The sequence below is a fragment of the Gracilinanus agilis genome, chromosome 1 (genome assembly GCF_016433145.1).
Source record: "Gracilinanus agilis isolate LMUSP501 chromosome 1, AgileGrace, whole genome shotgun sequence".
NCBI lineage: Eukaryota > Metazoa > Chordata > Mammalia > Didelphimorphia > Didelphidae > Gracilinanus > Gracilinanus agilis.
Genome location: NC_058130.1, coordinates 513,943,171 through 513,967,939, shown reverse-complemented (window position 1 = coordinate 513,967,939; position 24,769 = coordinate 513,943,171). Strand labels below are relative to the sequence as shown.

Below are 24,769 nucleotides of genomic sequence, written 5' to 3'. Positions count from 1 at the left end.
CTTATTGAGTTAGATTCATAATCTCCCAACAAATATCATGAGCCCACACAAAATTGCTCTGGATCTAAGCCTAGAAAAATGTAGTTATAGTGGTTAATGATGGGATTGATAAAAATTTTAATTATTAATCAGTAATCAATAACCAATAATAAATTTCATATAGCTAACCCTGAGCAAACATGTCAAATATTTTTAACTGAATAGTGTTTGAAATTAACAAAATCATAATTTTAGGAGCAGAAAGAACTCTAGAGCTCACCTAGTTAATTTTTTAAGCCTTATCTTCTGTCTTAAAATCAATATCAAGTATTAATTCTAACACAGAAGATGGGTAAGGGTTAGACAATTGAGGATGAGTAACTTGCCTATAGTCACACAGTTAGGAAGTGTCTAAGGCCAAATTTGGACCTAAGTCTTTTGACTTGGCTCTCTATCCACTAAGCCCCACCTCTTAGTCTTAATATCATACATCTGGAAGAGACTATCTAGTTGAATCTTTTCATCTTACAGATGGGGAAACTGAGTCCCAGAGGGACTTCATGTTTGCCCAAAGTCATACAGTTACTAATTAGGAGAGCTATAATTTGAATTAAGGTCATCTGATTTCAAATCTGGTGCCTCCCCTCCCCCCCCCCGACACACAAAACCTGTATTTACACAAAAACCCAAAAAGTAGAGGTGGAAAGAACCTCAAGAAGTCATCTAATCCAAACCATGGCTGAATAAAAATCCCTTCTACAGTATCTTTGATGTTGTCCAGCTTCTATAGACTCTTAGTAATGAGGATCTCCCTATGCCAGTTTTAATAGTTTTTAGTCATTATATGGAAAGGCAATATGGACAGAGGTGTAGTATTGAAGTGATCAAGTCTTTCCCCTGACCCAATGACTGCATGACCACAGGCAAGATATTGAACTCTTCAATGCTTGAGTTAATATTGTTACTGTTTGCCCTTTATTCTCAAAGAAGACCAACGACATCATGGGTGATGTCTTAACTTGTCCAGGAATTGGATATAAATGAAGTAAAGTTGGACAAAGTCATCAGTTGTCTATTTGCATTAGTAGAGGGATTTTCTTTATCTGGAGCTCTCTATCTGCAGATAACATGTCCAGATAGGGAAGTTACTTTTATATGTATATAAGTGTGTAGGTAGGTATTTATATTTGTATAGGTTATGTGTGTATATATGTAAATAAACTATCTGGAAAAAGGGGACAATCATATAAAATATATCTAAAAGCAAGACCTACAAATTTTTTGGCTTTGATGCAGAAAACTTCTTTGAAATTAATGAAATAACTTTCATTTATATTGAATACATTTAATATAGAAATAGTACCAAATGAATGTAGTTTGTATGATTTAATGTCTGTAAGAAAATGTGATTTAATAATGTGGTTTTTTGCTTCTCATTCTTACTGGTAAAATGTGTGCCAAAAAAAAAAAAAGTTAAAATATCTGCAACTGAGGGTATGAATAATGTGTCTATTAAAAGAATACACAAAGAGGGGGCAGCTGGGAAGCTCAGTGGAGTGAGAGTCAGGCCTAGAGACAGGAGGTCCTAGGTTCAAACCCGGCCTCAGCCACTTCCCAGTTGTGTGACCCTGGGCAAGTCACTTGACCCCCATTGCCCACCCTTACCACTCTTCCACCTATGAGACAATACACCGAAGTACAAGGGTTTAAAAAAAAAAAGAATACACAAAGAAAGGTGTGGTAAGGAAGGCAGATTTTCTTATTTATTATAAGCAAATGCAGGACCTTTAAAAAATTCCTATTGAACCAATTGAATAATTATTTTCTTTCAAATGAGAAAATATCAAGTCTGGACTCAGACTCCTTCTAGCTGTATGACCCTGGGCAAGTCTCTATTACCTAGATTCCTTATTTGGAATCAGTACACAGTACTGATTCTAAGATGGGAGGTAAAGGACTTAAAAATAAATAAACAAATGAGAAAATTATGCCTGAAATAAGAGTAGTTTGTAATGGTTTATAATATTTTTGCCTGAAAAAGTAATTAATAAATACTAGGAAGTGGCCAGTTCAGGGGGAGGGGGAAAAAGAAAGAGGCTGCTTCTCTGCAAGGTGTTTCCTCTTGTTTATGTGTTCCTCTTGATGGCTAACTGGGGTGAAATGTTTTCCTTTGTGGATTGCTACATTGTGGGGAAAATTATTGTAAAGTGAAGTTAAGTTCCACATTTCCTTTCACTGTTTGGTTTTGAGGCTTCTTTGCCAAAGAAAGAGAAATCCTTAGAGGTAAAATTTCAGTGAAGGGGTTACAATGCATTGTCACCCTATCTAAATCCTTGTCATGTGAAGAATGCCTACCTCATGTGGCTAATCCTTTCTTTAAAAAAATAGAAATTATATAGAGAGGCAATGTAGCACAATAGAGAACAAGCCTCAGAACCAGGAAGACCTGGCTCAAGACCTGCCTCTAACACATACTGTGTGTGGCTAGTATGGCGAATCTCTTCACTCCTCAGTCCTTGCCACTTACTTCCCTAAAACTCTACATTTAAGAGGTGTTCACCTTTCATGAAGAAGGGGTTTTTCCTCAACTCAGAAGTTCCCTATGCCAATGAAATCACAGATCTTGTTCTTCTAACCCCTATAAAATGAACCAATTTAAAAAATTAACTACATACATAAAAAGAAAAACACCTATTTTTCAGTGGTTAATAAGTTCAAATGAGCCATTTTTTATAGCAAGCACATCCAAATTGCAGTGCAGGCATTTCCTTGACATGGCCTTCTTCTGCCTTCAACTATCATCCAGTGTCATTCAACAAGAAATGTTTTTATCACCTCTTACAATGATAAAAAAAATCAATTTTCCATTTATGGTGACAGTTGAAAGCCTAGTAACTACTATTTTTGAAGCTGGAAGCCTCTAATAAGTATTAATTAATCAAATTAAGATTTGATTCTCAGTGCTACATAAATGGGCACTGGAAATATGATTATCCCATCGTACCGAATTATTGTCATTATTTTTATGGTGACAACACCTCTGAGAAATAAGTAACTGATGTCAGTAATTTGTACTTGAAGATTCTATTTTACTGATTGTTCCTACTACCAGCCTTATTAGTATATTTTAATGTCTTTAGCAGCTACAATGTTTCCTGAAAACTTTTTTTCTGACCTTGGGGAGTATAGTTTTTATCTCCCAGAAAACTGAATTGCCCTGTAGTGGCTAATACCCCTGTTGTTTTTTCTTGCACATATGGTCTTTGTTGCCTTTACAAAAGAAAGAAAAATCACATTTTCTAGCTGCATCTTTTTTTTTTTTTAGTTAACTGAAGTTATGTAACTCTGGGTCATTTGGCAACTCTGTCCATAAAGAATTTTAAAAGGTTTGTAGTTTAATCCCTTTTGGTTTTGAAAAATAACAAAAGATTCTTTGGTAGATTGCTTTTGACTCTAATATAATTTTGGTGGTGGGAAATTTGTTTCTTAGGGAAAAGACCATACTTTTAGATTTTATTGGTTTTCTTTCTGTAATACAAATCAGCTTCATAATCTTATAACTTATTTTGTTTAGGGAGTAAGTGATCTAGGGTATATTTTTATTGGCTTTCTATTTTCTGTCTTTCCTATATGTTTTGGCTTGTGTTGCATAATACAAATGACTTTTTTATAGTAGCAAACTACACTAAGTCAAAGTAAAAATAGAATATAAAAGGAACTCTTTTAATAGTGAAATAATTTATTTGGTTTTTATTTTATTTTATTTTACATTTTAAAATATTTTTCCATGGTTACATGATTCATGTTCTTTCCTTCCCCTCTTCTGTCCCCATCCTGGTGCTGACAAGCAATTGCACTGGTTTATACAAGTGTCATCACTTGATACCTATGTCTATATTATTTATTTTTATATTAGAATAATCTTTTAAAACCAAAACCCCAAATCACCCATATAAACAAGTGATAAATCATATGCTTTTCTTCTGTATTTCTACTCCCACAGTTCTTTCTAGAGATGTGGATAGCATTTTTTCAATAGAAAAATAATTTATACCTCTTGCTAACTAGTAGAAAATAAAATCTCAGAGTGATAATACAGACATACCCCATCTAATATAATTAATTGTTTCCTTGAAAATAAATCAGGTGGGGGGGCAGCTGGGTAAGCTCAGTGAATTGAGAGCCAGGCCTAGAGATAGGAAGTCTTAGGCTCAAATCTGGCCTCAGATACTTCTTAGCTGTGTGACCCTGGGCAAGTCACTTGACCCCCCCGCCCATCGCCTACCCTTACCATTCTTCTACTTTAATCCCTCCAGTTTTTCTTCTCTAACTGCTACCACTAGCATTTCTAGTACAATATTAAATAATAGTGGGGATAATAGGCATCTTTGCTTTACTCCTGATCTTATTGGAAAAGCATCTAACTCATTACAAATGATACTTGCTGATGGTTTTTAGATAGATAATAATTATTATTTTAAGGAAAGGCCCTTTAATTCCTATGCTTACTAGTGTTTTTAATAGGAATGGGTTTTGTATTGTGTCAAAGACTTTTTCTGCATCTATTGAGATAATCATGTGGTTTCTGCTAGTCTAGTTTTTGTTATGATCAATTATGCTGATAATTACCCTAATACTAAACCAGTCTTCCATTCCTGGTATTAATCCCACCTAGTTGAATTCTTAGTGAATAATCTTTGCAATACATTGTTGTAGTCTCTTTGTATTTTATTTAAGACTTTTGTGTCATAAAAAGAATTTGATTGGACACCTTCTTTGCTTATTTTGCCAAATAATTTCTATAGTGTTGGGATTCGTTGTCCTTTAAATATTTGAGAGAATTCACTTGTGAATCTATCTGCCCCTGGAAATTTTTTCTTGAGGTGTTCATGGATGGCTTGTTCAATTTCTTTTCCTGAGATAGGATAATTTAAGTATTCTATTTCCTCTTTTGTTAATTGGGGAAATTTATATTTCTGTAAATATTCATCCATTTCACTTAGATTGTCAGATTTATTGTCATATAACTGGGCAAAATAGGTCTTAATAATTGTGTTAATTTCCTCTTGATTGGGAGTGAATTCACCTTTTTCATTTTTGATATTGGTAATTTTGATTTTCTTTCCTTTTTTAAAAAATCAAATTAACCAGTGCTATATTTTATTTGTTGTTTTTTCATAAAACTAATTCCTAGTCTTATTTATTAGTTCGATAGTTCTCTTGCTCTCAATTTTGTTAATTTCTACTTTGATTTTTAGGATTTCCAATTTAGTCTTTAACTGGGGATTTTAAATTTGTTCATCTAGTTTTTTTTTAGTTGCATGGCCAATTCATTGATCTGCTTTTTCTCATATTTTATTGATATAAGCATTCAGGGATATAAATTTTCCTGAGTGCTGCTTTAGCTGTATCACATAAATTTTGATATGTTGTCTTCTCATTGTCATTCTTTGTAATTAAATCATTGATTGTTTCTATAATTTTTTTTCTTTGACTCACCCCTTTTGAAGAATTAGATTATTTAGTTTCTAATTAACATTTAATTTGTTCTTCTATGAACATTTATTGATTTTAATTTTATTGCATTGTGGACTGAAAGGAAGCATTTATTATTTCTGTTTTTCTGTATTTGCAAAGTTTTTATGCCCTATTACGTGGTTAATTTTTGTGTATGCAGCATGTGCTACTGAAAAGAAAGTATATTACATGACTATGGAAAAACATTTTAAATAAATAAATTTTTTAAAGTATTGATATTACTTCACTGTCTAGTATACATTTTATCAAGATGTAATTACCTTCTTTATCTCTTTTGATTAGATCTATTTTTGCTTTAGCCTTGTGTGAGATCATTATTGCTACTCCTGCTTTTTATCTCAGCTGAAACCCAATAGATTCTTTTCCATCCCTTTACCTTTACACTGTATATGTCTACCTACCTCAAAGGTGTTTCTTGTAAACAACATATCATAAGATTCTGGTTTTTAATCCACTCTGCTATCCATTTCCATTTTATTAGTGAGTTCATTCCACTTACATTCACAGTTACAATTATTATCTGTGTATTCCTCTCCATCTTGTTTTCTCCTTTTAATCCTGCACATTCTCCTTTCACCTTATCCCTCCACACAAGTATTTTGCTTTGAATCATTGCCCCCTAAATTCTCTCTCCCTTATATGACTCCCCTCCCCACTACCACCTTTCTTATTTCCCTTCTATTTCATTGTTATTTCCTCTCTGAGCCAATTCCAATGAGAGTAAAATTTAATCATTGCTAGTTACCACCTTCATCCTCTCTTCCTCTATAATAGTTTTTTTTTTCCCTGTGCCTTTTTAGGTGATATAATTTACTCTATTTTACCTCTCTCTTCCATTTTCTTTCACTGTAGTCCTCTTTTTCATGCTTTGATTTTTTTTGCATATCATCCTAAACAATTTACTCTCACACTCTTTATATATTTCTTCTACTATGATAATGTTAAAAATTTTAAGAGATACAAATATAATTTTTCCATGTAGGAATATAACAATTCAATTTATTGAATCTTTTAAATCTTCTTCTTATGTACCTTTTTATGCCTCTCTTGAATCTTGTATTTGGACATCAAGTTTTCTGTTTACATCTGGTCTTTTTTATCAGGAATGCTTGGAAATCTTCTATTTTATTAAATGTCCATTTTTTCCCCTGAAAGAATATGGTCAGTTAGGTAATTCTTGATTGTAAGCCTACTTCCTTTGCTTTCTGGAATATTATTCCAAGTTTTCCAGTCCTTTAATGTAGAAGCTGCTAAATTTTGTGTAATCCTGACCATGACTCCATGATATCTGAATTATTTCTTTCTGGCAGCTTGAAGTATTTTCTCCTTGGCCTGGGAGCTCATGAATTTGGCTATAATATTCCTGGGAGTTGTCATTTAGGAATTTATTGCAAGAAGTGATGGGTGAATTCTTTCAGTTTCTATTTTACCTTCTTGTTTAAGAATATCAGGTCAGTTATCTTTGATAATTAAGAAAGCATAGATATATAAATAAGCATTGATAAGAAAGTAAGCATAACTTTCACATAGTCCAATAATTCTTAGATTGTCTCTCCTGGATCCATTTTCCAGGTCAGCTTTTTTTTCAATGACATATTTCACATGTTCTATTTTTTCATTGTTTTGATTTTGTTTTATTTTTTCTTGATATTTCATAAAGTCATTAGTTTCTGTTTGCCCAATTCTGATTTTTAAAGAATGATTTTCTTTCATGACCTTTTGAACCTCCTTTTCCATTTGGTCATCTCAGTTTTTCATGAAACTCTTTTATTTATTAGATCTTTGTACCTCTTTTTCCATTTGACCAATTCTGCTTGGAAAGGTATTTTCCTTTTGTTTTACTTTTACTTCTTTCCCCCTTTTTTTGTCTCTGTGATTTGATTTTTTAATTCCTTTTTGAACTCTTCTAGCACCTGAGACCAGTTCCTATTTTCCTTTGAAGTTTTGCATGTGACTGCTTTGATCTTACTGTCCCTACTGAGTCTGTGCCTTGCACTTCTTTGCCACCATAAAATTTTTCTATGGTTAGGTGTTTCTTTTGTTGTTTATTCATTTTACCAGGCCCCCTCACCCCCCCCTTATTTTTACTTTTATCTTAAAGATGGGTTCTGTTTTTAGGTTATAAGGTATACTTTCTTAAACTTCAGTTTTCCCTTTTTACTCTCAGCTCTAGTTCTGGTTTTCTGCAAATTTCAGTTCTTCCAAGGTGGTATGATGACCTATGGGCTGGGAGCTCTGGAAACCATCTCCTGGTGCTGATTCAATCTCCTCTAGCAACTGCTGATGGCCTGCATGGCTCAGAGCACAGTGTATTACTTTGCCTTAGGTTTAAGAGCTCCACTGCAGACTTGAATGGGCCAAGTACCATGGACTTAGGGCCTCAGTTCAGGATTGTGCCAGGGAATGGAGCTTCAAGGGTTTGCCATGGGATGCTTTGCTGTTGGCTTAGGCAGGGTCCCAGGGTCTTGAAGTTCACTTGTGGCCAGGTTTTGAACCCAGTGAAATAGGTAGAGGGTGGACAACTTGCACTTCTCTATGTGCAGTTTTATTTACAGTTCCCTTTACCCCACGAAATTGACCTCTCTGCCCACCTTTCAAATTGTTTTCAGCAAGAGAGTTATTTTACTATCTTCTTGTTTGTTTTGGGACTCCAGTATTTGTTTTGGATTACTATTTTAAGATTCTCATAGCAACTTTCTATGTTCTACTCCACCATCTTGGTTCCACTCTCCAGAGTTTGGATTTAAACTGATCATCCTGATTCTAATCCTAATATTCTACTCTGCCATGCTATTTTCCAACAACCTACATTCTCATCTTTCTCTTCCTCTCTATTGCCAGATATTTTTAAAAAGATATCCACTCTTTTCAATTTTTTTAAAAATATAAGTATTTTCCCATGGTAACATGATTCATGTTCTTTCCCTCCCCCATCCCAGAGCCAACAAGCCATTTCCACTAGTTTATACATCTATTATCACTCAATACCTATTTCCATATTATTCGTTTTTGTAATAGAGTAATCTTTTACAAACCAAAACCCCACATCCTATACCAGTGATGGAAAGCCTTTTTGGCCTCTGTAGAGGCCCTGTGCCATGCCCCACACATCCCTTCCAGACTGTGTGCCCTGCCTCCTGACTATTTATGGTGCCCTACCCACCCCTGCATATGGGGGAGAGGCCAGGGGAAGATGCCAAGCTCTGCTAGGCGGTTCCAGTGTCCCATACCCTTCCCTTGTGTTTGGGGGCTAGTGGGACCAGGCTACCAGCCCTGGGCCAGCTATACCCCTCAGCTTCTGGGGCTTATGGGGTGTGGCCACCAGACTCACTGCTGCCACTTTTAAAAATTTAATATAATCAAAATTATTCATTTTGTATTTTTGAAGTTAGTTTCTGTACTCCAATCTTACTATTGACACTATTCTTCAAAGGTTGCCACTTTCTTTCCAATTTCGAATTCTAAGAGCCTTTATTCAGTCCTCATTCTTAAACTTTCTGAAGTTAGTAACAGTTTTTTGAGATACTCTCTTCAATTTATTTCAAAACTGGTTCTTCTTCCATGTCTTTAGAGACTTCTGTGGCTCCTTTTCTTCTACCCAATCTCTATCTTCTCTCTTTCTACATCTCTCTCTTAGAAATCTCATTTACTTCCATGACCTTAATTATCATTTCTACATAGCTGACTCCTCTATCTCCGTCTTCATCTCTAACTTCTCTCTTAGGCACCAAACTCACGTCTTCAACTGCCTCCAAGGCATCTCTACATGGAAATTTTGCTGACACCACAGACATAACAGACCTCAAATTGAACTTCTTATCTTCTTCCCTTCAATCTCTTCCTCTTTTGACTTCACAATTTCTATCACTAGTACTATTATTCACATAGACCCCTATATTTGAAGCCTTCTTGTTATCTCTCATTCTTCCTTCTCTCTCATCTTTCTTATCTAATCAGTTTTCAAGCACTATTAATTTCCATTTTCATATGCTGAATCATATCCACTCCATGCTCTCCATTCCTTCTACTATCAAGCTAGTACATGGCTTAGTTGTAACTCACTTGGACTAATACAATGATATTCTAACAGGTTTTTACCTCCTTTCTCTCCCTCATTCAAACTGTCCTCATATTGCCACTAGCCTTGTCTTCCTCATGCTCAAATCAGTGAGACTTCTCTTACTTATGTTCATTCTTCTGTCCTGAATCTTTAAATGGTCTCTTATTTTACTTCATTGCAATTCAACTGAGGTCTACACATATTTAGTTCTTAGTGAATAAAGTTCAAATTGGGAGAGCTAGAGGGCACACTACATAGACCATCAGGCTTGGAATCAGTAAGATTTGAGTTCAAGTCCATCCTCAGGTATTTCTAGTTGTGTAATCTAATGATCTAGACCGGAGTCAGGAAGACCTGAATTAAAATTTTACCATACACATTTACTAGCTATGTGACCTTGTACAAGTTACTTAACCCCAATTTCTTATCCCTTAACCACTTGTCTGCCTTAGAACTGATTTTTGGTATTGATTCTAAAAACAGAAGGTAAGGGTTATTTTTTTTAAAAATAGAACCTTAAGATTGCATTTTTCGGGGGTAGCTTGGTGGCCTAGAAGATTAATGGTCAGACCTAGAGACAGGAGATCTTGAGTTCAAATCTGGCAGACACTTCCTATCAGTGTGACCTTGGGCAAGGCACTTAAACCCAAGTTTTAATCCAAGTGCCACTTTTCTGCTTTGGAACCAATACACAGTATTGATTCTAAGATGGTTGGTAAGATTTTTTTTAAAGCCAGCATTTCGCTCTTTTGATTCCATTTTTAAATATAATCAGCAAACTATTTAATGTTTCATTCTCTACAATTTTATCAGTTTTGTAACTGTGAAGACATGATTTCATATGGAATGTTTCCATATGTAAAAGTTCTTTGCTTCTCCTAGACTATTAGCTATATAAAGTCAGAAACTTTCTTATCTTAGTATTATCACTAACACCTAGTGTAGTGATGTATACATAGTAGATACTATATGACACTAAGTAAATCATTTAACCTCTCTCAGCCTCAGTTTTCTCATCTATAAAATGGAGGTAATAGCACTTACCTCTGTGCTATTATGAGGCTCAAATGAGATAATGGTATCAAGTGATTTTAAAACCTCAGAACAATATACAAATATTGGCTATTGAATAAGCACTTGTTGAATTAGTTATCCCAAAGAGGCAAGGATGAAGAAATATTAAAAAAATAACTGGAAGATATGCTTATTATTATATTTTCTTTATTTCTGATACAATACTGCTAGGTAATTATAATTATTGAGTTGATGCATCAGAATCTATGCTGTCTTGGCATTTATGAACTATTTACAAATATACCAAATGACATTATCAGGGGTTTGAACCAATTTGCAATATATGGCACTTATAATAATCTTGTGACTTCTTTTCTAAAGTCCCTTCTAATTCTACCTCCCTTCCTCCTCCATTTGAGATATGACTAGAACAAATTGTCATGAAAATTCTAAGCAGTGTAGTCAGGCAGACTTTATAATCTATTTCCCTTGTAATGTTTCTGAGCCAAATGCTATTAAATAAAAGCCAGAGCTATATTTACCTCCCTGAATACTTGTGAATTGTCTTCATAGGGAATCGTCTCCTCTATGTAGACAGTCATCAGCTGCCAAGCAGAAACAGGAAAGGAACATAAAATGTATGTTAATAGAGAAGGAGGTCATAGGTACCAAGAGCCTGAGTGTGCTCTGTTTATTTTCAGTATTGGGAAAGAGATACATTATTGGTATCTAGCCACCAAACATCCCAAAAGTATTTGGAGAAAATTCCAGAAATGTGAGGAAAAAAGGAATCCTCTGGGGGGAAGCCTTAGCCTTAGCCACAGTTACTGCATATTGAAAAGTGAATAAACTCAGAAATACAACATAAAATAGGGAGGTTATTCTCTTCATTTGCCGAGGTTTCTAATAATGCATCTCCTTATATCAGTAAGCTGTCAACAAGAACTATGATACACAATTTGAATTTTGTGTGAATGTTTAATATAAACAGAAGCTAAATGAAATAGTAAGGAAAATATGGAAATTGTAATTACTTTTGTCCTAGTTATAATAGATAGCATCTGTTTCCTAGCCACCTCTAAAATTCAAAATGTTCAGTGTTGAATTATTCATATAATAAGGTTGTACAGTGATATTGTTTCCATAGATTATTTTTTTTCAAATTTTAGGTTTAAAAAATTAAAGCCAAATGCAGCTTATTTATTCAACTTCAGTAGCTTCTTTATTCAGTGCCCATATGAAATATAACTGTAAAAAATATCTCAAGTAGAAGATGTCATATCTACCTTATTGGCACATATGGTAGAGTATATAAGGACAGTTTGCTTGAAGTCATAAAGGTTCCGGTTTGAAGTTTTAGTTCTGTCACATAGCTGTGTGAGCTGGAGTAAATCACTTAACCTCTCAGCCTCAGTTTCTTCATTTATAAAATGTGGATAATAATATTTGGGATAATAATAATAATGAATTGTTGCGAGGTTCATGAAAGTGCTCTGTAAATGGTAAGGTGCAATAAGTATAAGTTATTGTTAAAAAGTTTTTAACCTAGCTGCAGTTCATAATGCACAATTGCATTATTTTTTTCTCTCTTGCCCCTCTACACTCTTATTTCTCTTTAGGCTACTATAATTGTAATACCAAAGTGGCTGTGAAAACTCTGAAGCCAGGAACCATGTCTGTGCAAGCATTTATAGAAGAAGCTAACCTTATGAAAACACTTCAGCATGAAAAGTTAGTGAGGCTCTATGCTGTGGTTACCAAAGAAGAGCCGATTTACATCATAACAGAATTCATGGCAAAAGGTAAGCATCTATTATTTATCTTAGTAACCATATTTTAAATAGAGTTCAATAATTCTATCAAGGTCCCATTTCGATTGCTCTTCATGAATTCTCAGAGGCTGTTACTATTGCACAGACTTCAAAAGGGGTTCATGAACAAGCTGGACCAGTTTTAAGGGTGGATTTGGTGTTTCTTCTCAGTGGACTGAGGGTGGGGGATGTTCATTTTGTCTACCAAGCAATGAATGTTTTCTTGGTCATGAGAACTGATGAACACTATTAAGTCACAAAGTAGCAAAACATATAAAGTCATGGATAGTTGGAAATATTGACTTATCTGATGCACATTTTCTTAGATTAACTTTCAAATAAGAATCTTTTTGTTTTGTAGTTTTAAAATGTGAGCTCTAACTTCCCAAATTAATTAACTTTATAACTTTTTGAATCACCTACATATGTAGAAAATTCATTGGATCGGCCATTTTAGTGTAGTCATTCCATCCATTTGTCCAGATAACAACCAATGAATGCCTTCTCATTCTATGCAATCCTTGTTTATTTTCTTCTGCCATTCCTACATACAAGGTAAGGTATCTTACAGATATCACTGAAACACTCATGTTTTATGCTTATTATGCCCAGTTCTTGTAATTTGACCAACCACCCTCCTTTCCAAACCCTTGCTGATTTTTATGCCACATTTACACTGAAATCATAGTTGGTAATCTACTGAAGCCTCCTTAACTTACTTTGCAATAAGTTTCCATTGACCTTTGGGTTACCTCCTACTGTGATGCCTCTGAATGTGTATGGGCTTTCTGACTCATTGCCATAATACATAGGAAGAACATCAACATTTTAAGAAACAGGTTTTGGAGGCAATAAGTAGCAACTGTAATACTTTACAAAATCAAGATTTAAAAATTCATCCAGCAAAGTCATATTCTTATGAAATTTTTAAATGGTTGGAAAAACTCTCAAGCCTTTACCAAAATCTGCTTTCTTCATGTGTCCACCATGGAATGAAATTACGAATAAGTGGTCAACTGAAAAAGAAAGCAAATGGAGAGGGGGAAAAAAGAAGAGAGAAGGGTATCAAGATCATTAGAAATTGAGAAGTCCTGTGAATAGTGGAGGAATGACTACATAGTTGCTTCAGAGCTGATCTGAAATGTTATCATTCATGTTAGTACTACTAGAGATCAGGCAATCAAGACAGCTGAATTTTAAGAAGTCTGTGCTAAAAAAAAGACAGACAGAGAGAGAGAGAGAGAGAGAGAGAGAGAGAGAGAGAGAGAGAGAGAGAGAGAGAGAGAGAGAGAGAGAGAGAGAGAGATCCTAATCCTCTCCAAAGCAGATTGATATTAGCTGTGAATATTAATATGAATACTCTATGTCAGTAAAGAGAAATCTTCCCAAGATGTTTAAGGGCAGATAATTTCTACTTCAACAATAGGAATTTAATCTAAACTTAGAAGGTAAAACTATAGATTTGCAGAACTATCAGTTTAGAAATTTAAAGTCCATCTAATCTAAACCTCTCATTTTACAGATTAGGAACTTGAAGGAGTAAAGTGACTTGTCCAAGGTCACTCATGGGACTTAGCCAAGATCAGAACCCAGCTCCTCTAACTTTAAATTCAGCACTGTTTACTGTGCCAACTCCCTAGCAATAATATAAAGAATAATTATTAAATATGTTATTTATTATTAAGTTAAAAACAATTTTAGCATTATAGTAGCAATAATGCCAATGTTGAAAGTGGGAGGGAAATATTGAAAAGGAGAAGGGCAACACAATAATTTTTTATATTGTTCTTATTGGAGTATTCAGAAAATGGGATAGCTAATTCATAGGCATTTTGCTTTTAGACAAGACTAATTGAGACAGATAAAGAAACACTAAAGATGCAGAATCAGAGACAGATGGAGAGACAGAGGGTCAGAGACACAAAGAGTTGGAGATACAGAGACAAAAAGAGAGACAGAGATAAAGTTAGAGAATACACACACACACACACACACACACACACACACACACACACACACACAGAGATGACCCTCCCATTATCATCCTTTTTGAAGCAATTCCTATTTTCATATATATTTTTATATATTTGAATATTTTACAATATATATGTGAAACTACTTTCATATACATTTTTATATTTGTGAAAGGTATGAAGAATAGGTAGTTCACTTTGATTAATCTTAGGGGAAAGTGTTGTGACTAAAATACTTAACAGCATCTAAAAACAGGAAAGTGATGATGATTTAGATTTAGTCTGGATTTTCCCCAGGGCAGGGAGGAATTGCACTGACTTATTGTTCTACAAACAGGGAGTTTGTTGGATTTCCTGAAGAGTCCAGAAGGAATGAAACTGCTGCTTCCAAAGCTAATTGATTTTTCGGCACAGGTAAATCATCCAAAAATTTAAGTATGTGCTCTTTTATGGATATTTTCTCATTTGGAATTTTATGTTAGATATTGTAAGATCCTATTGTCAGGAGCCAAATTTCCTTTCAGTATTTCCCCATGTAATGGCCTTGCGGAAATGCACAGTCCAACATACATTTCCTTGGGAGAGAAGTAAGAATGGATACTTCTGAGTGATTCTGATGTATAAAATGTGCTTATCCTTCAAAATAGTAGGGCTTGATTACCCATAATTCCATTCTGGTTTTTATGGAAATGAGGGTTATTTTGGATGTCCTTATAAAGAGATTTTATATTTCTAGTTTTAGTCATCCCCTCGGAGTCCAATTAACCTTCTTTTAGTCAATTCCCCACTCGGAAAATGAGAAAAATAAAATCAACTTGCCTTCCTTGAAAGGGATTTATGAGAACTGATTTTAATGGTAGTTAAATAAAGTATCAATTTTACAAATAAATGTTTGGTAATGGTACTACCAAGCTGACTGGTTCATACATTCAAGCAATCAGAATTCTCAAAAAAACAGTGATAATTAAAGGGTTTTTTTTCTCATTTTTTTCCTTATATACCAGAGAGGCTAGTTATATGTTTTGGAGAAGTTTTAATTGATCTTTAATCTTTTCAATGATGGCCAGGTAGTCCTTTTAGTTCTTTAAAAATATGTGTGTGTGTGTGTGTATGTGTGTGTACATGAAAGCAAAGGCAATTTGCCAAGAAATCCACCTGACTTCCTGTAGACATATCCTATTTTTGAAGGTTTCCAACTAACTGTTGACTTCTGACAATTTCCTTATTTCTATTAGATGAATATAGATTTTTGTGTTTGTTTAATCCTCTGTATTGGTTTATGTGGTGATATATGAAGGGAAGGCCATTTTCCTTGTGTTATGTTATGTTACAGTCTGACATTAAAGTATAATGTGACATAAAAGAGAATTGTTGAAGTTCTGAGAGAAATATGTTTTTCTTTTTTTCTTTTTCATCTCTTATCCCGTCTCCCTTTGTTTCTTTTCATCGCTTTAAAGTGTTTTACAGGAAAACTTTGTAAAGGACCTTTGATAAATACCAAATCATATTCAGAGGAAATGATACTTGCTGGTGTTTTATGCAGGAGCATTTTACCCACATCTTTGGCTCAGCAACACATGTAGTAGAATATTGGGGAGGAGTTGTAGCTCTTAGTGATATTCACAGGAATAGAAGCCTTCATGAATGTAGCTTCTTCACCACCCCTGCTAGTGTAGTTTAGGGTTTAGTTGAGGAAGTAAGCCTTGGTTCTTACCTACCACTGCTAGACTAGTCTAACTGGCTTTAGGTCTGAATGAAAAATTAAATGATTTGTTATATGCCAGAAAATAAACCTTTGCCTCAGGATTCAGAGGCCACAAGGAACCAAGTAGATATTCTAAGATGGCAACTTATGAGGACATATCTATGCTACCATTAGGAAGAAGTGGAAAGGCCTCTTGATGCCATAACAAAATGGGAGAATGGAGGTATATATGTAATCTTTCATGGAAAAATGCTTTACTTTTTTATGAGTTTTACTTTGTTCTCAGTCTCTCCTAAAAGTTTCTTTTTTACATATCAATCAATCAATCTATCAACCTTTGTTAAGTGACTACTATAGGTCAAGTAGGAAGCTAGATGGTAGAATGGATAGAATGCTGAGCCTGGAATCAGGAAGACTCATCTTTCTGGATCCAAATCTGGTCCCAGACACTTTTTATTTACGTAACCCTGGGTTATTCATGTAACTCAGTTTGCCTCAGTTTCCTCATCTGCAAAATAAGCCAGAGAATGAAATGGCAAATCTTTTTGCCAAGAAAACCACAAATAGGGTCACAGAGTCAAACACAACTAAAATAACTGAACAACAAATTCCTCATCTAAACTATTATAATGGTTTCTTAGTTGACCTTCCTATATCCAGTCTCACTTCTCTCCAGTCAATCCTGCGTAGAACTTCCAAAATGATATTTCTCATTCATAGGTCTGATCATGTCACTCCCCTACTTAAGGGGTTTCCTACACAGGATAAAATACAAATTCTTCTGAAAATAAATTGAATATTTAAAGTCATCTGTGATATAGTTTTAGCCTACTTAGATAAAACTTATTGCCTGTTTCTTCCCTTCATATATTCTACATTCTAGCCAAAATTTTGCATTTCTTTTGCTCTAAATTCTATCTCTTACCTTTAAGCCTTTTCATAGACTATCTTGCTTGTAATGTCTTCTCCTCTCTTCTCAGCTTCTTAGAAGCCCTACTTATGTGTTGGTGAACCTATGGCACATGTGCAGGCTCATATCAGAAGGGGCTGCTCCCTTCCCCTTCTCCACAGCACCTGAGGACGTTTATCACATGACCTACCCTTCTGCCCAACAGCCCAATGGGAACACTTCCTCCCTCCCCTGTCTGGTGTAAGGCAGGGGACTCACATGGGCACGAGGGTTGCAGTTTGGGCGCTTGATGTCTAAAAGGTTCTCCATCACTACCCTAGTTTCTCTCAAGGCTTAGCTCAAACATCACCCCTTATACAAGGTCTTTGCTGATTGCTCCCAAATTTAGTTCCATCAACAAGCATTAAGCATTTATTATTCTTAATTATATATGTGTTATTTTCTTCCAATAGAATGTAAATCCCCCAAAGACAGAGACTACTTTCTTTTTATCTTTTGAATCTCTGGCATTTACTACAGTTCCTGGACCATACACAGTAGGCTTTTAAATGCTTACTGAACAAATGGGTAGAATGCTAGTTGAAGTTTCTCTAAAGAGAATGTACTTTGTCTAATTATATGAAGGGTTAAGCTGCCAGCACATTTTGCTGCTTGTTCTTGAATAGGATGAGAGGAGAGGAAAACCAGTCAGAACTCACTCCTCCACTCCCTTGAACACTACCTGTCTGTTGTTCGTGCTTTACTTACAGGTTCTCAAATGTTTATATAATTCTATCTTTGTTATCTTTCCCTAGCCTCCCCACATAGAATGAAAATATGAGGAAAAAAGACAAAAATGCTTAGATAAATTATGGGGCTTTTGTTCTGGGTAGGGAGGAAGATGAGGGTAGCTAATACATAGGAATTTGAATTACATAATATCTTACTCCCCTTTTTTGCCTCCACGATAATCAACATAGAACTGGGAAATTCTATAGTGTACATGATGCTATAGTCAGCATGTTTTCAGATTTCCTAATAGAAGTGTACGTACACCAAGCTGAGAAAGAGGACTGTCTATTGGCATAAATAGTCCAACTCTAATGGAATTGTCTAGGATAGGATGAAGAGCAGAGAACTGTTTCCAAGGCCCTTTTGCTCATCTACCCTCTAAACCAGAAATCTGAGATTCTTCAATCTACAATTTCCCCTCCCCTCCCCAATGGAAACAGGAAGTTGGGTGAATACACATTACAACATCACACTATGTGAGCAATGATGTCATCACTTCCTGATTTTGAATAGTTAGGGAAGGAAAAGCTTTTCTGATACTCAGGAGTAACCTCTTCCCAACTTGACTTCTAGCCCTTTTGGCCAAATTCCTTTTCCTTTCTTTTCTTCTCCTTCCAGTATGACACTAACTAGATCATTCCTAATTCTAATCAGATTTGGTATCAAACCTCACTTATAATGCAAAGAAATAGGGCACTTTCAAACTTTTAGTGAAGAGGAAGATTATTTCCTTATTAGGGAGATCTAGCCCTGAGGGAGTTTTATGTTCTCAGAACAGAAATGCTGTATGTACTTCTCCCTTCTGGTTCTCCTTTTTAAAAATAGATGCTTTATTGATGTCTTTTTTACATCACTATCACTTCTTGAAACCCTCTCTCCTTTACCACCACTGCCTCTCTTGTGCTGAAGAAATACAATAAGGCAAAATAAATCCCTCTATCAATAAGCTTTTATTAGGTTTCTCCAATGTGTCAGATATAAACCTGGATACAGCTGGCAATGTATGGCTTATTTAATACCTTGTTGTTGACTCATTTCAGTCCTATCTGATTCTTTGTGACCACCTTTGGGATTTTCTTGGTAAAGATGCTAGAGTGATTTGCCATTTCCCTCTATAGTTCATTTTACAGTTGAAGAACTGAGGCAAACAGGATTAAATGACTTGACCAGAATCACACAGCCAAATTTGAAGTCAGGAAGATGAGTCTTTTTTACTTCAAGCCTCCCACTCTATCCATTAGATTTTTAATTAAAGCTAGTAGAGAATATCCAGTCCCTAATTTAATAGAAGAGGAGACTGAGGCCCAGATTCAGATTAACTGACTCCAAATCTATTACTCATTTTGTTTTATCATAGTCTACCTCTTCTTTGCTGAGAAGAAAGAGCTATGCTTTACTAGTTCTCCTTTGAATTCAAGATTGTTTATTCCATAGAGTTCTTATGTCTTTTTAAAATGTTTTCTTTTACATTACTGTGTTCATTATGTAAATTGTTCTTGGTCTGCTTCCTTCAGCTGATATCAGATCAGTTAATCAATTGACTAGTATTTATTAAGCACTACGATGTCCTAAGCGCTGGGTATACAAAGACCATAAAACTGAACTAGTCTCTCTTACCTATCCATCTTGTTTTTCAGTCACGTCCAACTCTTCCTAGCATCATTTGAGTTTTTCTTGGCAAATGTATTGGAGTGGTTTACCATTTCCTTCTCCTGCTTTTTGGATAGATGAAGAAATTGAAGCAAACAGGGTTAAGTGACTTGCTCAGGATCCATAGTTTCAAGTGTCTCGGGCCAGGTTTGAACATGAGAAGATGAGTCTTCTTGACTTCAGGCCTGACACTATCAGCTGTACCACCTAGCTGCTCACACATTTTCATACTGCATAATAAATAATATCTTCTTATAGATAGACTGAAATTTATTTCACCTTTTCCCAGCCATTGTGCACCTTCAATTCTAGTTAATGCTTTTTTTCAAAAACAAAAATGCTGCCACAAAGATTTTTGTCTATATGTGTGTGTATGTAAATATATAGGATCTTTCCTTCTAGTTTTAACTCTCTTGCTGTATATCCCCAGTAGAAGTATCAATGGAATAAAATGGTATGTACAGCTTAATTACTTTTCTTTTTTTTTTAACCCTTAGCTTCTGTCTTAGAAGTAATACTGTGTATAGGTTTCAAGGCAGAAGAGTGGTAAGGGCTAGAAAATGGAGGTTAAGTGACTTGCCCAAGGTCACACAGTTAGGAAGTATCTGAGGCCAGAACTTAATTATCATTATTTCATTATTTGTTATTAATTAACTAATTAATGATAATTAATAAATTATAATAATATGGAATTTTATTATATAAAATATTATTGTTACAATATATATAAATTTTAATTTTATTATATGATAAAATAATAAATCAGTAAAATTAATAATAAATAATAAAATGATAATTAAGTTCTTTTCTAGCAGTTTCAGATTGTTTTCCTGACTAACTGAAACAATTTTGAGCTTTACCAGTAATGTATTAACATATATATCTTCACACAGTTCTTTGAATATTTAGCATTTTTATCTTTTGTCATCTTTATCATTTTTGCCAGTCTGATGGGTATGAGGTAAAGTATTCATTTGTGTTTGCAAGAATAGTTCTCAAAGACAAAAGAGAACACCTGTGGGAACTTATTTAAGTGGCAGGAGGTAGATGAGAGCAGTCACATCATAAAACTGTAGAGCTTAGAAATTTCCTAATCCATAGCCCTTTTTTTATAGTGGACCACGGAGATAAAGCTCATCCTGTAAGATTGTCCAAGTTTCCAAAATGAGATAGTAGTATTACTTATGTTTTAATTCCAACGCCTTCCCTTTGTTAATTATTTCATATGTATTGTGCATGTATGTAGCTTGCTTTGTATGTTGTTAGCACGGCATCTTTTTCATTAGATTGTGAGTTCCTTGAGAGAGGGCAGGGCCTGTCTTTTGCCTTTTTTTCATATTCCCAGCACTTAGCATAGTGCCTGGTACATTGTAGGTGTTTAATAAATGTTTATTTTCATTTGACCTGGTCAAAGCACAATTGGCGAAATGTGTTTAGTTTGGGATGTCACATTTTAGAGCTCATTTGGAGGATAGCAATTAGTATAATGAGACTAGAGACCAAACTATAGAAACGCTGACTGGAGGAACTGGGACCAGTATGGAGGGAAAAAAAATTATATATATATATATAAAATGGGGATAATATAGCTACCTTCAATTAACTGAAGGATTTCCAACTAGAAGAGAGATCAGGCTTAACGTTGGCCCTTTGATGATCAGAGAGTTTCCTTTTAACTTTAGGCTGTACTAAATGACCTCTGAGGTACCATCCTACTCCAAAATTCTGTGATTTGCTCCAGATTGCATAGTAATTTAAAGGAGTGATTCTCTAAAGCTGAGGTATCCATAGCAATGGAGAAAAGTTGCAAATGGCTTTTGACTCCAGGCAAGCTATAAGTGCCAGAACTAGAAAGTCTAGTTTCTAGAAAAGATTCAGAGTGAATTAGATAAAAACAGACCAACTAAATTCTCATGGTAAGAGCACAAGGACATTGGGTTGTTCTTGATCATGTTCAAGAATTAGTGTGATCAAAAGCAGTAGTTTTTACTTAGAAGTTCATTTCATTGAAAAGTATGTTTTAAAATAATCATGTTTATTTATGTTGTTTGTGATTAGCTATTTTAATTGAGTACTGTTTTTATTTATCAGAAAAAGCAATAAAAATTTTAGTTGTAATCTTAGCTTGAGGATAATGTTATTATAGGCCTTATAATTTCAGAGGGGTCAAACATGTGGTCCAAGATCTACATGCCACCACACTCTGGTGCATGACCTGAAACTTGATTATAATTGGGAAATATTTAAAAAATAAATAAAAATGCAGTAAAACATAGCTGTTAATAAGTTAATAATGTTAATCCATGGTTTTTTAAGTTGATATGTGACCTCTAGGGATCATTATATATGATTTAGTGGCCTCTTTTCTATTTATGTTTGACACTACTGGTTCATACCATCTGAATTAAAGCCATATTGCCACCTAGTGTCAGTCACCTAATTGCAATGAAAGTATTAAAAACAATAGCCTCTTTGGGTTTGCTTTTTAAACACTAATTGAAAATCAGATTAGACTCTAAGCCTTTCCTGGATCTTCTTCTCACAATACACTGATGTCCCTTCCACACTGCAACTTTTCCTATTGTGGTTTCACTATATCATGGGCTGGCATAAGAAATTCAGTGGGAATTTGTTGAGAGTTTTACAAAAGCTGTAGATGACATGCAAAGGCCAGCAGATGACACATAAAAAGTTCAGAAACTCAGAAATGCCTAAACTATGTGCAGAGTATTATAAAATATAAACATTTCATCTTTTAATACAATAAATATAAATGGCTTCTTTTTTAAGGTTAAAATAAATAAAAAGCCAGCAGACAACACACTAAGGTTGAAATGTAGAGGTATATTAAAACGTTTAGGAACTCATAAATGCCTATAAGGTGCTATAAACACCTCATAAAAGAAAAAGAAAAAATCCAGACTTCTTCTCTGATACAAAGAGAAGGCCAAAAGTTTTGAGTGGGTTTTCCAGATCATAGAGGGTCTGTGTTCCAACCCCTATAATGTAGAAAGGATAGTTGTATTATGAAGTTGTTTCTTTGGTCAATCTGAGATTTAAGTTTTGTTTAAGTGTTTATAAATTCCACCAGTACTGAGAGTACTATCTATTTCTGTTTTCTTTTATTCCATTTAGTAGGCCCTTCTTTTCTTTCCTGGTACTTTATGGAGTTTCCTTATTAGTTCTGATGCTCTTTTTGAATTACTGAGACTTTCTGCTTCTTCCTTCAGTATGCCTTCCTATTCCCCATCTCTACCTCCTCCCTTCCAAAAAAAGCAGGGTGTTCTCTGCATTTTGTACTATTAACAGGTGGTTTTTATTCTTCTAATTTAGATAAGATACTGTGGGAGGTAGTGAAAAGTAAAGTAGGCAAAAAGAAATAAGATTTAATTTAAATACTGTTGTACCAATGCTGGCTACTGCAGTTGGAACTATGACACAGGGATACCATAGCAACCGAGAGCAGGTAGGTAGCTTCACAAAAATACTGGTGTTGAATGAAAGTCATTAACAAAAACTTTGCTGAGATTCTCAAAAGCTAACAAAACCAAAGAGTTTTGATAGATGAGAGCAATTGGGTGATCATGTATTATAATAGCATTTCTGTTGCATTCAAGTACATGTTCTCCTTACACATCTAAACTAAATTAATTGGAAAAGCTAAAGGTTAAATGGCATTCGCTTTAAAAATCAGATGATTGAGATTGGACCTTTCCTCTTTCTTTGACTGAATAGAATCTTCACATCACAGTGTGGATATACTAAGAACAAATTTTCTTCCCTTGTTCCCATCCTATAAATAGACTGTTTGTTTGTGTGTGTGTGTATGTGTGTGTGTCAGTGAGTCATTATTTTTCATTCAGACCATTGTTGTGTTCTCATGATTTCATGACCATTATGATGTCATTTAGTATTACATTAGAATTTGCTTTTACTTTATTTTGAAACCTTTTAGTTTTTAGCCTTCTATGAACCCCTGTCATTCTCACTCTCACTTATTTTCAGTCTCTCTCTCTCTACTGCCTCATTTCCTATTGCCTACAAACATGTCCATGTCTCTATCTTTTAAAAAAGCCCCTCACTTGATCCTTCCATTCTTGCTATCATCTTATCTCTTCTGCCCTTTGTAGTTTAATTCCTCAAAAAGGCCATCTAGGTGAATTCACTTTCTCTTCTCTCTCTTCTTAGCTCCTTATGATCTGGCTTCTTATCTTATTATTCCACTGAAACAGTTCTCTCCAAGGTTATTAATTATCTCTTAGTTGCCAAATCTTTTTGAAAAATTTAAGAAATTTAAAAATAAGAAATAAAAAAAATAAAAAATAAGAAAATGCCTTTTCTTAGTCTTCATTCTCCTTGACTTCTCTGTAACATTTGACACTAATGATCACTCTCTCCTTCTTGATACTCTCCTTTCTCTAGGTTTTCAGGAAACTTGCCTGCTCCTGATTTTCCTCCTTCCTATCTGACTGTTCCCTCTCTGTCTCCTTTCCTGGATCCACTTGCAGATCATGCCCTCTAACTATAGCTATCGCAATACCAATAGTTAGAGTACTCTCTTTCTTTCTCTTTCTTCATTTGGTGATTTTATCAGTTCCCATAGATTTAATACCATATTCATACTGATAATTCTCAAATCCATCTTTCCTTTTCCAGTCTCTTCTGGCCTCCAGTCTCACATCTTCAACTGCCTTTCAGACATATCAAATTGAATGTCCAATAAACATCTCAAATTCAATATGTACAAAATGGAATTCATTATCTTTCCCTCTAAACTTTACCCTTTTCTACTTTGTCTTATTGCAGAGGGCAACATCATCATCCCAGTCCCTCAAGCTTACTTCAAGAATCACCTGCATTCTTTACTATCACACCCCAATATATAAGCTCTTGTCAAAGCCTATTGATTTCACCTTGGCAATTTCTCCTGAATCCCCCTTCTTTTTTCTGACATTGCCATCACTCTAACACAGGCATCAACTCACACCTTGATTACTGAAATAGCCTGGTGGTGAGTCTGCCTGCTTCGAATCTTTTCCCACTCTAATGCATCTTCCATTCAGACACTGAAATTATTTTCCTAAAATACAAGTCTGATCATATCTACTTCCTACTCAGTAAACTCCAGTGGCTCCTGTTGCCTCTAGAAGCAAGTATAAAATGCTCTGTTTAACATTCAAAACCCTTCATAACCTAGCTCCCTCCTACCTTTCCAGGCTTCCTACATTTTTACTCCCTGACACATATTCTTTGATCCAGTGGCATTGGCCTCCTTGTTGTTCAATGAACAAGACACTCAATCTCTTGGCTCTGGGAGCTTTCTCCAGCTGCCCTCCTTGCCTAAAAGACTTCCTCCTC

The 24,769-nt window shown here is 34.9% G+C and overlaps 1 protein-coding gene across 1 annotated transcript in view; it reads left to right on the top strand.

Moving 5' to 3' along the window:
- LYN (LYN proto-oncogene, Src family tyrosine kinase) overlaps positions 1-24,769 on the top strand; it is a 140,073-nt gene that overhangs the window by 90,124 nt on the left and 25,180 nt on the right. Inside the window, exons 9-10 of the mRNA XM_044666245.1 lie at positions 12,211-12,393; positions 14,713-14,789. Of these exons, the coding sequence (XP_044522180.1) occupies positions 12,211-12,393; positions 14,713-14,789 (260 nt within the window). The remainder of the gene's footprint in view (positions 1-12,210; positions 12,394-14,712; positions 14,790-24,769) is intronic.